The sequence below is a fragment of the Anabrus simplex genome, chromosome 9, assembly GCF_040414725.1.
Source record: "Anabrus simplex isolate iqAnaSimp1 chromosome 9, ASM4041472v1, whole genome shotgun sequence".
Classification (NCBI taxonomy): domain Eukaryota; kingdom Metazoa; phylum Arthropoda; class Insecta; order Orthoptera; family Tettigoniidae; genus Anabrus; species Anabrus simplex.
Window position 1 is genome coordinate 35173048 of NC_090273.1, and position 13841 is coordinate 35186888.

Here is a 13841-nt window from a genome sequence, read left to right on the forward strand (position 1 = left end):
ACACCACCAGTTCAGGCCTGATTAAGAGTCTTGAATCTTCGTTTAGCTCCCTGTACAATAGAGCCTTAGGGATCTGACTGCTGACCATCCTTCCAACGTGCCCCAGTCATCGGAACCTTCTTTGGCTCAACAATGCATGAATACTGTGTATGTCTGCATAATCAAGCAATGGCCTGTTTGGAATTCTTTCTCGTCACGAGACATGAAGATGAAGAGCATTTAGCACTTGTTCATGCCTAAGAACACTATTAATTAGATATTAAGAACATTAAAACGTTAGTAATAACATCATTGTCAGCATTTCTTCATGCCTTCTTCAGTACTGTACAAGCAGTTGCTGAACGGGAGACTTTTTGTAATACCGCAGTGATGGAACTAATATTTTAACATTATTTCGAAGCGTATTATACATTCTGATTCCAGCAGAGCCTATATATCTCATAGAAATGTACTCAATGAAGACATTATTTTCTGTAATAGTGATTGTACAATTCTTTCTGAAGTGATCAATTTTCTTCCTTTATGTGTCGAGTGCATTGCATGATGTATATGCTTGAAACTGGGGAACATCCTCTGTCTCTTCAATAATGGTCTGCAATGGTCTAATCTGTTACTTCTCAATATAATTCTAATAGGTCATTTCTATATTTGAATATGTCACATGTCAAGATCTGATTTCTAACACCCTTAGAGAGACCAATAGGCATTACTGTAAGAGACGGCTGAATGGAAATATCCAAAATGTTCCAACCTAACACAGCTCAAACCCCAAGATCATGGCAGTGATTAACTTAGATTATCTTAATAACACAGAAGGATTTGGGGGAATTCTAGTATACAAGCTTTTGCTTCCAAGAGTTTCTCTTTTCTTCTTTTCTTTTTTTCACTTTTTATTATATAACACATACAATATCTTAAAATAATTGTAACAAGAATTACATAATCAGTTTTATAAAATTAGTGGCTACTTTTCTGAACAGTACGGCACTAGAAAATCATTTGGACTACGAAGGTAATCCCAAAAATAAGGTCTCCTATTTTTTTATAAATAAAGAACTCTGTTTGTGTGGCTGTTGATCACAATACTGTGAATAGTGTTTCCCGTGCTTGCATAAAAACATGCGCAGGCCGCGCTGAGGCACTCAGTCTTGGCTTGGCAGCCGTTGAGAATGGAGCTCCCATTAGATGTTATCGCCAAGTGCGAAGTGCGCGCAGTTATTCGGTTCTTGAACGCAAAAGGTACTGAACCGACTGAAATCCATCGCCAATTGACAGAAGTGTATGGTGAGTCATGCATGGATGTCAAAAATATTCATAAGTGGTGTAGAGAGTTTGCAGCTGGTCGGACTGAAATTCATGACTAACAGGACAACTTTTCGGACTCAATTGTCACAGGTGACAAAACCTGGGCGTTCCACTTTACACCTGAGACCAAGCAACAATCATGCCAGTGGTGGCATCCCTCTTCGCCAAAGCCACGGAAATTCAAGCAAACACAGTCTACCGGTAAAGTCTACAGGCGGCGAGCTGGTATGACATAGGCATACTGAAACTGTCACAGCGTCTACAAAAATGCATTGACCGAAATTATGATTATGTAGAAAAATAGCTAAATGTTCAAGCTGTAAAATGATGTAAACCATTGTAGATATAAACAGGTCTATGTATTTACAAAAAAAAATAGGAGACCTCATTTTGGGGATTACCTTTGCATCTTCAGAAAAGTAACCAAGAATGCTTGAGAAATCTTTATCAAACATGCACAAATAACATCAAATGCAGAACTGCAAGCATATTTTTCTCGCATGAAGAATAGTATTCTCTTTTCTTCATGCAACATACACTCACCAGCAAAATTAAAAAAAAGCAAAACACTACTTATTTCAGACAAAATTTAATATTAGTCCATTTGGAACCTTATATAAATTAAATTTTATGACTTTACAACAATATGGCAATGTATCAGAAGCTAATTAGCCCATTTGAGAAGTTTCAGTGCAATAACTGATAAACATTGATTGTGACAATCACAACACTAATACTACCGTTTCCCACCTCTGGACAAGAATAACCACAGACCACTGTCTTAAGGTTCAATGCTATGAATTCTCAGCCACATATTTTTGTGGACATTACAGCTTGTCTACAACAATTAGTCTCGCTTCTAAGTCAGATCATAATGGCTCTTTCATTTGGAAACGCAGTAAGGGCCATGGCACTGGTGGAGGATGGGTGAATTATACGCTATGTAGCAGATACTATAGGCCTGTTTTGTTCTACTGTGTACAGAGAGGACAATATCTACACCAGGAGACCTGGTTCTGGTCATAGGAGAAGCACTACTGAGCGCAATGATCACTTTCTCATAATGCAAGTTCTTTGTGATCAACACACAACAGTTGTGGAGGCCAGAAATCGTTTGGAGCACAAACATCAGCAAAAAGGACAGTAAGGAGGAGGTTATACAAAGCAGATTTCAAGTTCAAGAGGCCCGCCACAAGACCTCCGCTTACACGTGAGCACCATGCCTCTCGGATGCAATTTGCCAACGCCCATTGAAACTGGAATGTAAAGCAGCGGATCTCAGTGCTGTTTACAGATGAATTCAAATTTGGTTTGAGAGCACAGGATAGAAGGGAGAGAGTATGGAGAAGGTCTAGGGAATGTAAGGACACTGTTCAATGGAGGTTCTGTGATGGTCTGGGCTGGGATTACCACTGATGCACGCAAGGAGCTTGTGTTCATCGAGAATGGAAGTCTGACAGCCCACTGACACATCAAGGAGAGTTTAGTGGATCATGCGGTGCCTTTTGCACTATCAACGAGAACTTTATCCTGATGCATGACAATGCCTGCCCACACGTTGCCGTTTACGTATGCGAGTACCTGGATGAAGTCTGAATTAAGCCCACGGTGTGGCCTGCTCATAGTCCTGACTTAAACTGGAGAGAGCATGTCTGAGATATGCTTGGGTGACATGCTAAGAGTTGTTCCCTGACACACTGGGTAAACTTTGGGCTGTGCTCCAGGCAGAATGGGAGCTCATACCACAAGAGAACATTTGAGCTTGCATCCTGAGCATGCTTGACCGAATTACAGATGTAAACTATGGTTAGAGGTGGTAATATCTGTTATTGAAGCAATGGAAATGAGTTGAAAACAAGTGGACAAATGGATTGCATACGAAACTATACAGAACTCCAGGCTTTGACATTTCTAAATTCGTATTTGTGGACTGTTGTGATTGTCACGATCAATAATGTTTTTCTATCATTGGGCTGAAACATTTCAAATGGGCTATGTAATTTAAAACATTACCATATTGTTGGAACCTCATAATATTTTATTTTCACCAGGTTTCAAATTGACTAACATTCAATTTTATCTGAAATACGTAGTATTTTGCTTTTTATTTTTATTTTATTTTATTTTTTTTAAGATTAATGTATTAGGTTTCGTCTCATCTCCATAATTATCCAATAGATAAGATGGTACAGTTAGTAGTAGTAATAACAATAATCCAGTGGGAATAAACATAAACGGAACTGTTATCACATGAAGAGCATAAACGTTCAGATTTAACATGTTGTGAGAGTTAAGAAATGTTATGTCATGGCATTCTTGCCCGTCATGAGAAACTCGAGGGTTCGAAGCAAAGAAATATTTCAATAACTTGCGACTACCAGATGCTACTTCTATGACATCTCTTCTTCCTTCTTTGACCAAACAATTTCCTTAAGGTAGCCTGAAAACTTGAAGAATTGCCTCCAACCTTACTGATCACTGTCACCTTGAACATGATAATATAAGCCAATTTGTTGTTTTTATTGCTTTTATGCCACACTAACTACTTTCCAAGCTTTCAAAGTGGTCAAAGGGCCAGGATTTACATGCCGATAAATCTACGAACACAAGGGTCACATATTTGAACACCTTCATATACCATTGGACCAAGCCAGGACTGAACCACCAACTTGGCTACCAAAAGCCAGCACTTTACTGTCCCAGCCACTCAGCCCAGCAGCAAATTAATACGAATCCTTTCAACTTTCATCAGTCTTAAGAAATGTCCGAGTGCATAAATTCTGCCCTGAAAAGAGCTTCTTTATCATGCTGCAAGATCCCAGATATGGATTTCTCATACTTACAGCAGTCTTAAATATCATCCAACTGTGCTGAAATTCAGTCTCACAAATTTCACCAAAGATGATGAGTACATAACCAGCTACATTTGTCAGGTGATTCCACCACCATAATTATTACAGTAATCTACTTTATCATGGAAAGCATGTGGCTTGAAAACTCCAGTGATGATATCTTATACACCAGTTTTAAAACAGAAGTCAATTCCTTTAACAGAACATTTTCAGCGACCATAAAGGCAATTGATAAAATCCTTTCTGAGTTGTCTTTGTTTTTATGCAGTTCATGATAAAATGGTTCCAACTGATCTATAAACTTCTTCGCAGCAGCCTGGTACAGCATGTACAAAATTCAATATGGTCTCTCAATTGCCAAAGACTAGTAAGAGACGACAGCTTATCACATCAACGATCTTGTACCTTCCCTGAAACAAAAATTAACACAAAATGCATAAATACATTTACCTATGTAATGCTATATTCTAACTACTATCCTTCAGGAAAAAGGAAAAAACTGCTAATAGAAGCCAAATTACTCAAACCATTAACATCACTGTGAAACAGTAACACTTTTTCAAATCCCAACATTTCCCATGTTCACATACTAATCAGACAGAGGAAGAAAAAACAACAGGACCAAACTTTTCATTCCCACATGTCACCAGAAGGAAATAAGACAATACTTAGACAAGATTTACAAGATGATACAGTTCTTGAGAAACCCAGAAAGATGATGGTTGAAGTTCTACAATTGCCACAGTTAGTCTCCTTTTATAAGCTAGTGGTTCTAAATGTTCTGAAAATTTCTTTCTTTTTTTTTTTTCTTTTTTAACCTGATAATATATATCTTAATGAGGAATATGGAGGTATAGGCCCACTGCACAGATCCAGGGCCATATTTAAGGCATGTCCAACTGGACAGTTGCCCAGCATGGCAAGCTTTAGTGGGTGGCAAATTTCTATGATCTGATACAAAAGGATGAGTGAAAAGGAATGAACAACGCTCAGCACCACCTCTGATGGGATCATCATCATCTTGCCTAGCTTCCAGACACTGGCCATGTCTGCTTAGAACATTAGTCTCTCCATCGTCTTCCCACCATCTGTCGTCACTTTGGTCCACCCCTCCCCTATTTTATACATACACTCCTCCATTCCTTGCTCTTCCTCTTGATCTCCTGCCTTCCACCTTCCTGGGTAACCCTCTCTTCTCCATTCTCTTCATACCAGTGGCGATTACATAGAGCATGCAAATCATGCACTGCATTCTCTAACGTGCCCTTTGAAATTAATGTATTTGTTACATAATTTTTTTAATAATTTTGTCCAGAGATTTCAGAGTGGGCTGCAAGCAAGTATACATAAGCCAGGCAAGTTAGACTGCAAGTTAATTTATGGAATTCATACAGCTGACCAAAGAAGTGTGTCTGAAAGCCTTGGGGCAACTTGCTAGGAGTCTCACTAATACGCCATGCCAAAACGGACGAAAGGACTTTTAGGAACATGCAGGTTTTTTTTAAGTTACTACCCTCTCTCCATGCAGTAGACTGTTTCACAAGAAACTGTAATTCTCCTTCCATGAACCCATAGTTCTTTCTGTTCACAGTCTTAGGGCCGCTTCACACTAGGCGACAGGAATCGGCGACCAGAATCGGCTACAGAGTAGCTCAGGTGAATTCCGTGTCGCCGTGCGGTAGCCGGCCACGCTACTTAGCCGCCTTCCCCGGCCTAGTGACAGTTTTTATAAGGAGTTCTCAGACAGAAGAGTGTCTCTTGCTGCTCTTATTATTGTCGAAAAGAAGGAATGAAAGCTTCATAGGTTTCATTCACAATCTATAATGGAAGATCGTTTGGAAAAAGGACTTTTCTATAAACTATCCCATGATTTATGTGATAATGGTACCAAGTTTTTTTTATAGTTACCGGTACTTCGCTTTTCGCTGTAGACTACTGAGAAGAAGGTACTATAGTTGTTCGTACAGCCTTATTTTGAAAATTGTTGACTGATTCCCTTCATTTTAAAAGTATAATCAAGAACTCTCGTCAGGAAAGAGGAAAGAAGGAAGCCTTCGGATCTTTAGGTATAATTTATGCAATAATAGCAATAACCGGGTGCCTTAAATATTGTTCTCTCCACAACTTAATTTATAATAAAAAATTTCCTGCCTGCCCTTGTATTGGCAAAATCTTCTCCATTATCTTTCAATTCTGCCTGACTTTTTCCCAATCAATTGAGGTCGGCATCTGACCCAATTTTACGGAGCAATGTATTTACTATTGCGTGTGGTGTGTATAGACGAACAAAAGTACCCAGTCCCCAAGGCAGTGGCATTAACCATACGAGATTAAAATCCCCAACCGAGCAAATGGCCGCGCGGTTTGATCCACGGAGCTATCATATTACGTTCGGGAGATAGTGAGTTCGAACTCCACTATAGACAGTCTGTGGTTTCATATTTTCACACCAGGCAAGTCCGACTCGTTGGCTGAATGGTCAGCGTATTGGCCTTCGGTTCAGAGGGTCCCGGGTTCGATTCCCGGCCGGGTCGGGGATTTTAACCTTCATTAGTTAATTCCAATGGCCCGGGGGCTGGGTGTTTGTGCTGTCCCCAACATCCCTGTAACTCACACACCACACACAACACTATCCTCCACCACAATAACACGCAGTTACCTACACTTGGCAAATGCCGCCCACCCTCATCGGAGGGTCTGCCTTACAAGGGCTGCACTCGGCTAGAAAATAGCCACACGAAATTAAAATTAAACACCAGGCAAGTGCTAAGGCTGTACTTTAATTCTGGGCACAGCCGCTTCCTTCCCACTCGTACACCTTTCCTGTACCCTCGTCGCCATTAGACGTATGTGTCGGTGCTACCTAAAGCAAGTTGTAAAAAAATCCCCGACTCGTTCGAGAATCGAACTCAGGACTCTCTAGACCGAAGGACGCTGTGCCGACCATACAGCCAAACAAGTCGGACAGCAAAATCTCAATCATATTGAACATTTTATAAAAGTGTTGTCGCTTATATTTGTAATATTTTAATTACAAAGCTCGTTCCTTTCCTGGGATGTTCTTTCTTTAAAGTCGCTGAAAAACTGTGGCATTACTTCATACCATTCCTCAATTCTTCGTCACAGTTTAAGTTCCAGATGGACGCTGCTCAGTTTATATAATTAAATCATTCGCACTGAATGTAATATATTTATTTAGTGCAGTTTGTAATATTCTGAAACGGAATACGCAACGGGAAGGAACTTGAAATGCACAATGACACTGAAAGGTGTTTTGAATGGAACGCAAAGAGGACGAGTAGCTGGGCTACACAGTCGCCTAGTGTGAAGACTCCAATACAAAACAATGGTTCACCAACTGTCGCCAGCCGGGGTTGTGCAATCTGCCTCGGCGACCGGTAGCGGGACTGAGCTACTGCAAGGTCAGTCACCGGGCTTCTTTCTGTAGCTCGGCTACTGAGTCGCCCAGTGTGAAGAGCTCCATTTAAAACAATGTTTCACAAGCACGGGCGGCTGGTCGCCGATTCCAGTCGCCTAGTGTGAAGCGGCCCTTACAGTGCAGTCTTCATGTTGTTCTTGCCAGTTGCTATGTGAAGTGCACAGTATTTTCATTCAGAAAATTAATTTAGTAGTTTTACCTAGCATTGTAATGTGGGTCATCACAACAAAAAGTGGCATTGAGAAAAATGTTAAAAACCACAAAGAGAAACTCATCTTCAGCCCTCCATGGTGCCATTATTGATGAATACGTGAAAAAGGAGCAGCAACTGGACTTCATGTACAAATAATTTGGTAAGTTTTGAAGATTATGCCCTAAAACTTTAAAAAATGAACGTATAACATTAAAATGATATGAAATTATAATATTATAATTACAATATTCAAACTATATTAAATTAATTACAATATCATAATTATAATATTTACATCATATTCAATTTACTATTGAATGCAATATCTAAATAAAACTTGCCAGAAATCTCGCGAATGGAATGACAATCAGATCACTGAGCTCTCGTTGTTTGTCTACATCAACCACTGTAGTATGAATCATTTATATTAAGTGCTAACACCCATATATAGGCTCATGACATGCTCGGGTGACATATAGTGGTGGTGGTGATTGTTGTTTTAGAGGAAATACAACTTGCAAACCATCCTCTGTGACAAATGGGACCAGTCCACTTCCTTGCTGTGGGTGTTGGATCATTAATGGCAATGTAGTGTATATATTTGTCAAGTCAGATGATGATGATGATGATGATGACAACTATAATTGCAGAGATGAAAAGGTTGGTACAAAGCAGAATAGCATTACACCAGTCCATGAACCGATGACCCAAACAACAATTAATCACATTTATATCATAAGCCACGAAATTCATTGAAAAGCAAGAAAAGAAATCTGTATTTTAATGATCCCTGAAATACCAACAAAATTTGCAGTGATCTATACTAAAGGAGAAACTTCAACTATATCCTGTTATCATCACTGATGTACAAGGAAAAACAGCAGTAGTCTGATACACAGCATGTATTTGGAATATTGTTAATTTACCCTTTTGCTTGCGTTTATGTGGGTTTCATATCATCTTACACTTCCCACATCAAGAATGAAGATCTGTCAAGATAGTCTCTGAATGAGTGTAGAATTCCACACTCCTGATAGAGCTGGGGAGACAAAACAAGCTCGTCAGGGACCAAGAAGAACTGGCATTGAGGAAGAGAGAGCCAATCTGTTTGAAGACAGCAATGTAGGAAGATGTCCTTTTCTGTTTGTTTTCATTCTTTCCATTTCTCCTTCATCCCATAATGACCTGTCAGAGGTTTATCCTATTACACCACGTGTATGCGCAAGTTTTTGCCGGTTTTTGTGGTAAAGAAAAAGCGTAATTTTGAAGGGAAATTCATTTTTTGTTTATTTAAAATATTGGCCATCGGCTTCTACACACTTTGCCCATCTATCAGGCAAGTTATGAATACTATGCCAGAAAAACTGCTTGTCTTTTGCGGCAAACCATTTGTCGAGCCAATTACCAACTTCCTTGAAATTCCTGAAGTGCTGCTCTGCGAGCATGTGCCCCATTGATGTGAAGAGGTGATAGATACTGCCAGATCAGGACAGTACTGCAGGTGCGGAAGGATGTCCCATCCAAGCGATCAAGGTGTCCTTCCTGGTTTTGCTGTGCGAGATGGTGCATTGTCGTGGAACAAAATCACTTTGCCATGTCTTTTGGCCCATTCCGGTCGTCTTTCGATCAATGCATGATTTAAATAAATCACTTGTTGGCGATAGCGTAGTGCATTAATGGTTATGCTGGCAAATGCTCATCTTCGCACTTTTGTGGTCTACCAGAGCATTTAAATTGTCGAAACCATGTCTCATATGTTCTAATCAATGGAGCGTGCTCACCATATGTTTCTACCAGCAAACGATGACTTTCCACAGCCTTTTTCTTTTGATCAATTAAGAAAAGCAATGCGTGAATTAAATGTACTTTTTCCGATACAAACGTCAACACGATCACTGAACGATACAACACAGGCGCTAGTGTTTGGCGGACTCAACTTGTGTGTGTTGGTAGGTTAACGTCAGACGAACAAACTTACGTATGTGTCAAATTCATATGCTGCGTACTGTTCGCTGGCGTCATCTCTTAGTGAAACCAGAAAAGACTTATGCATACACCTGATATGTTCCTTTCTTTCTATGCATATCTGGAATATTGTTTATACTTTAACATTCAGAAATATAGCAGAACCACATTATAGCAATAGTTGATAAAATATGAAGAAAACTCGGAAACAATAAGTACTTGCAATATTCAAAAATCCCGGTTCTTCAGATTTTGTAATCATTTTATACATTATGAGTTACCCTATCAAACTGAAAAACACACCAAAAATTCAATACTTTTATAAATGTACTGAATATAGAACTTACTGCTGAATAGCAACACAGTAGGTAGTCCAAAAATATTAACATAGCACAGCACACACAAATGTTAGAAGTACAGCAAATTATTTCCCTAGCATCTCTCATTGCAATTTTAACAAACACTATGAATGCATATTCAACCTTAGCACAATGTTACACAGTGAACCTCATCTCAAAATATTATAGGTAATTCAGGTGCACCTCAGGGCTCAGATCTCGTACCTTTACCGTTTCTAATTTATGTTAATGTTATTGAAGTGTCTCATTCTGAAATATTACTCTTTACCAATTACCTGAAACTATTTTCTCCAATTAAAACCACTAATGACTAAGAATTTAAAAAATTACTGTATTAAAACTCTGTTGCAAACTGTCCACTCTGTATCACTGTGGACTGAAGAAAAATGACCATTCAATGTACATGTGTTAAGATATCTCTTACAAGATGCCACCAGCAGATCAGGTGTACTTATTACATAAATGGTTTCTTCTTTAATAAAGTCAAGCAAAAGATGGATTTAGGTATTCAGCACAATACTGATCTCAAGTTTGGAAAATTGTTTGGAATATCAAGGATGCACTGCAATAATAAAGTTACAGAATGTTGTTTATTGTAGCACAGACACACACAACCTGGAAATGTATACTTTTACAAACTAAAATGTTTTTCTTCCAATATCTCATGCAAATAAAAGTAATAAAGTCAAGGTTACAATTTGTAGGGGTTTTTTTTTTTTTTCTTTTTAAGGGGAAGTTGGCATTGTTCAGGCCTCTGACATGCAGGGTCATGCTTGCTATTGGTACACTGACGTCAACTCGAGGAAAAAGGTCCTATTCCATCTGGCCAACTCTAATGAGGTCTGGGAGTGTCTGTGAAGGTTGTGGATGATCAAAAAGAACCGTTTTCAACTTGTCCCATGCATGCTCAAAGCAGTTCATGTCCAGTAAAGTAGCTGGCTATAATTCATACATTTGATGCGTGCCTCTTTCATAAAGTTCCCTACAGATGCACCTCGATGAGGACAAGCTTTGTTTTGAAGGAAATGAATTATGATGGGATGGGAGTGGGAAGGAAGTGGGTGTGGCCTTAATTAAGGTACAGGCACAGCATTTACTTGGTGTGAAAATGGGAAACCACGGAAAACCATCCTCTGGGCTACCAATAGTGGGGTTCGAACGGAAATGAATTCAGCATTAAATTCATCCCTAAAGGGTTGTTCAAACAGTTGAAGAATTTCATCAGTATATTGTTTGGTAGTTAATGTCTCTTGAATTGGTATCAAATGTGTACGACAGCCATGCATAACCCCAGCCCAAAACATTAAATCACCACCTCCAAATACATGCACCTCTTGAACATGCTGGTACTTTCCACCATGTCCACACACTTTGTTGACGTGTATCTGGCCTCAGTGATATCTGTGTTTCATCTGCAAACATGACATTACACCATTTATCCAACCCCCAATTAAGATGTTGGATGGTCCAATACGATGACAATTCTCTAGTGGAACACTATGAACTGATCAAAATGACCTTAACTGGGCACTATGCAGCCTACTGCACACAGTTCGTGCAGATACATGGGCCCCAGTTACCCTCAAGAAGTCATCTCATAATTGTGGAGCAGTCGCAGTTGGTATCCTCTGTTCTGTTATGCTGATGAACCGATCTTCATGAGGTGTTGTCACCCTCTGTCAGTCGTCATATCATTGGTCTCAGGGTACTTTTTCCATGTTTTTGACACTGCACTTTGGATAACCCCTTCAATGCATGATACTACTGCCTGTCTCTGTCCACCTTGAACCAATGGCACAATTCTGGCTCAGACAAACAGGGAAATACGCATTCTACATGGAACACTGGCTGAAGCTCGTACTGTACCTGTACACACTACTACCAGTCATCACCTTAAACGCATAGTTCATAGGAGGCTCAACACAAATCGCAGGCAGCAACATCTGCTATATTATAAACAAGCAGTTGAATTATGTGTATACAGTCTCTCTACCACTTACAATAGAACTACGTAAGCCCTATCGTGAGTCTTCTTCTTCTTCCATTTCCAGTCCTCTGGGTCGGGTTGTGAATCAAGGACCCCCACAGTTCTCTCTCTCTCTTTTCCACCCCCTTCCTTCTTTCAATATTTCTTCTATTTTTACTCCTCCCTTCTCTACACTCTGCCAACAGCCGTAGCCGTGTTGAGGCACTGGATCCCGTGAGATCTCCAAAGTTAAGCAACATTGGGCATGGTCAGGATTTGGATGGGTTGCCACGTGCTGTTGGCGGGGGGGTAAGGGAATGGAGGAACGGAAAGGACCTGACCACCCTACAGTATGTAAACTCCGGCTCAGTCACACCTCTGTGGAGGTTCGGACCTGCCTTCAGGCAGAATACACCCTCACTGTCCTTTACCATATCCATCCACCTCTTTCTGGGTCTTCCCCATTGTCTTCCTCCTATTATTTTATCTCTAAATACATGCTATGGAACTCTATCCTCTTCCATTCTCATTATGTGTCCATACCATTTCAGCTTATTGGTCTCTATCTTGTCTTGCAGTTTAGGGAATCCAATTTTCTCTCTGATTTCTATGTTTCGGTTTTATCCCTTCGTGTCTTCCCAGTTATTCACGACTGCCTGTTATGACTGTTGATTAATTAATTAATGGTTAAGTATTTACCCTCTCCTACTCACTGTTATTACTTTATCCAAATACTTGAGAAGCACACAGCAGATAAACCAATAGACTGATGGAAAAATATATTTTCTCCTAGCAAAGGAACTTTATGAAATCTTACATAAACAATTTACCTCTGCAAATATTCAACACAATTAAACTTTTGAAAGAAAAAAAAAAAAATCTGGATATTTAATTAGCTAGTAACTTTCTTAATAGCTTGCAATGAATACTGCTTGACATCATGAAATTTTCTAGTCATCTGTAGACAGACTGATTGTCCAATACAAATTGTTTATAGCTTCCAAGGCTTCCAAATACTGCCATACGCAATGGTACCACTAGAGACTCATCTTCGCCTTCATCACATGCCCCCCCTCCCCCGATTGTACAGAGTTTGTACAGAAAATTTATCACTTACCAATACACAGGGATAAAAGTCTGTGTTATCATTGAAATTATACAAAACACATAAACAATGTGAAATCTCATTCTATGCTTCGGATTCTTAGATTCAATGAACTCTTGCTGCAGTTCTCTCTCAGACTCACCTGGCTGTATGCTGTTCTTAAACCCTGCATGCATGGAAAACGCTGCCACATGCTTAGGTTTCATTTTATTTCAACAAACAGACTGCCCCGACTGCATCTAGAAAATTCCAGTGAAAATTTCTTGGTTTATTGTACCAAGGCAGCATGAGAAGGTTAACCAACATACTCCAAAAATAATGCTTCAGCATATGAAATACTCCTTGATCAAGTGGTTGCAGAACACTGCTGGTATTTGCTGGGAAGAATACTAACTAAATGGTGTGCAGTTCCACAGCTGCATGTGAGAGGCAGTGATCCACAAATAACAAAGCTTTCCTGTTCAAAGCACCCGTTGTAGTACCAAAACACTTCAGCCATTGCGTGAAAAGTTTCTATGTCATCCGTGCATTGTTATTAGCTTCATAGACAGATGGAAGAACTGTGACAGCCCTGACACAGAGTGGGCATGAAGACCTGCCGATAATGAACTACTGTACTTTATTTTGTCCGAGCTGTCCATATTGGTACAAATCAGC

The 13841-nt window shown here is 39.7% G+C and overlaps 1 protein-coding gene across 2 annotated transcripts in view; it reads right to left on the reverse strand.

Moving 5' to 3' along the window:
- Positions 1–859: 859 nt before the first annotated feature.
- The window catches only part of LOC136880842 (uncharacterized), a 38138-nt gene continuing 25156 nt past the window's right edge, over positions 860–13841 (reverse strand). For both annotated transcript variants that reach the window (XR_011018718.1, XM_068229266.1), the window contains one exon: positions 860–4567. Coding sequence is in view for 1 of the 2 variants with exons in the window: in XM_068229266.1 (XP_068085367.1) it covers positions 4548–4567 (20 nt within the window). In the remaining variant the exon portion in view is untranslated. The remainder of the gene's footprint in view (positions 4568–13841) is intronic.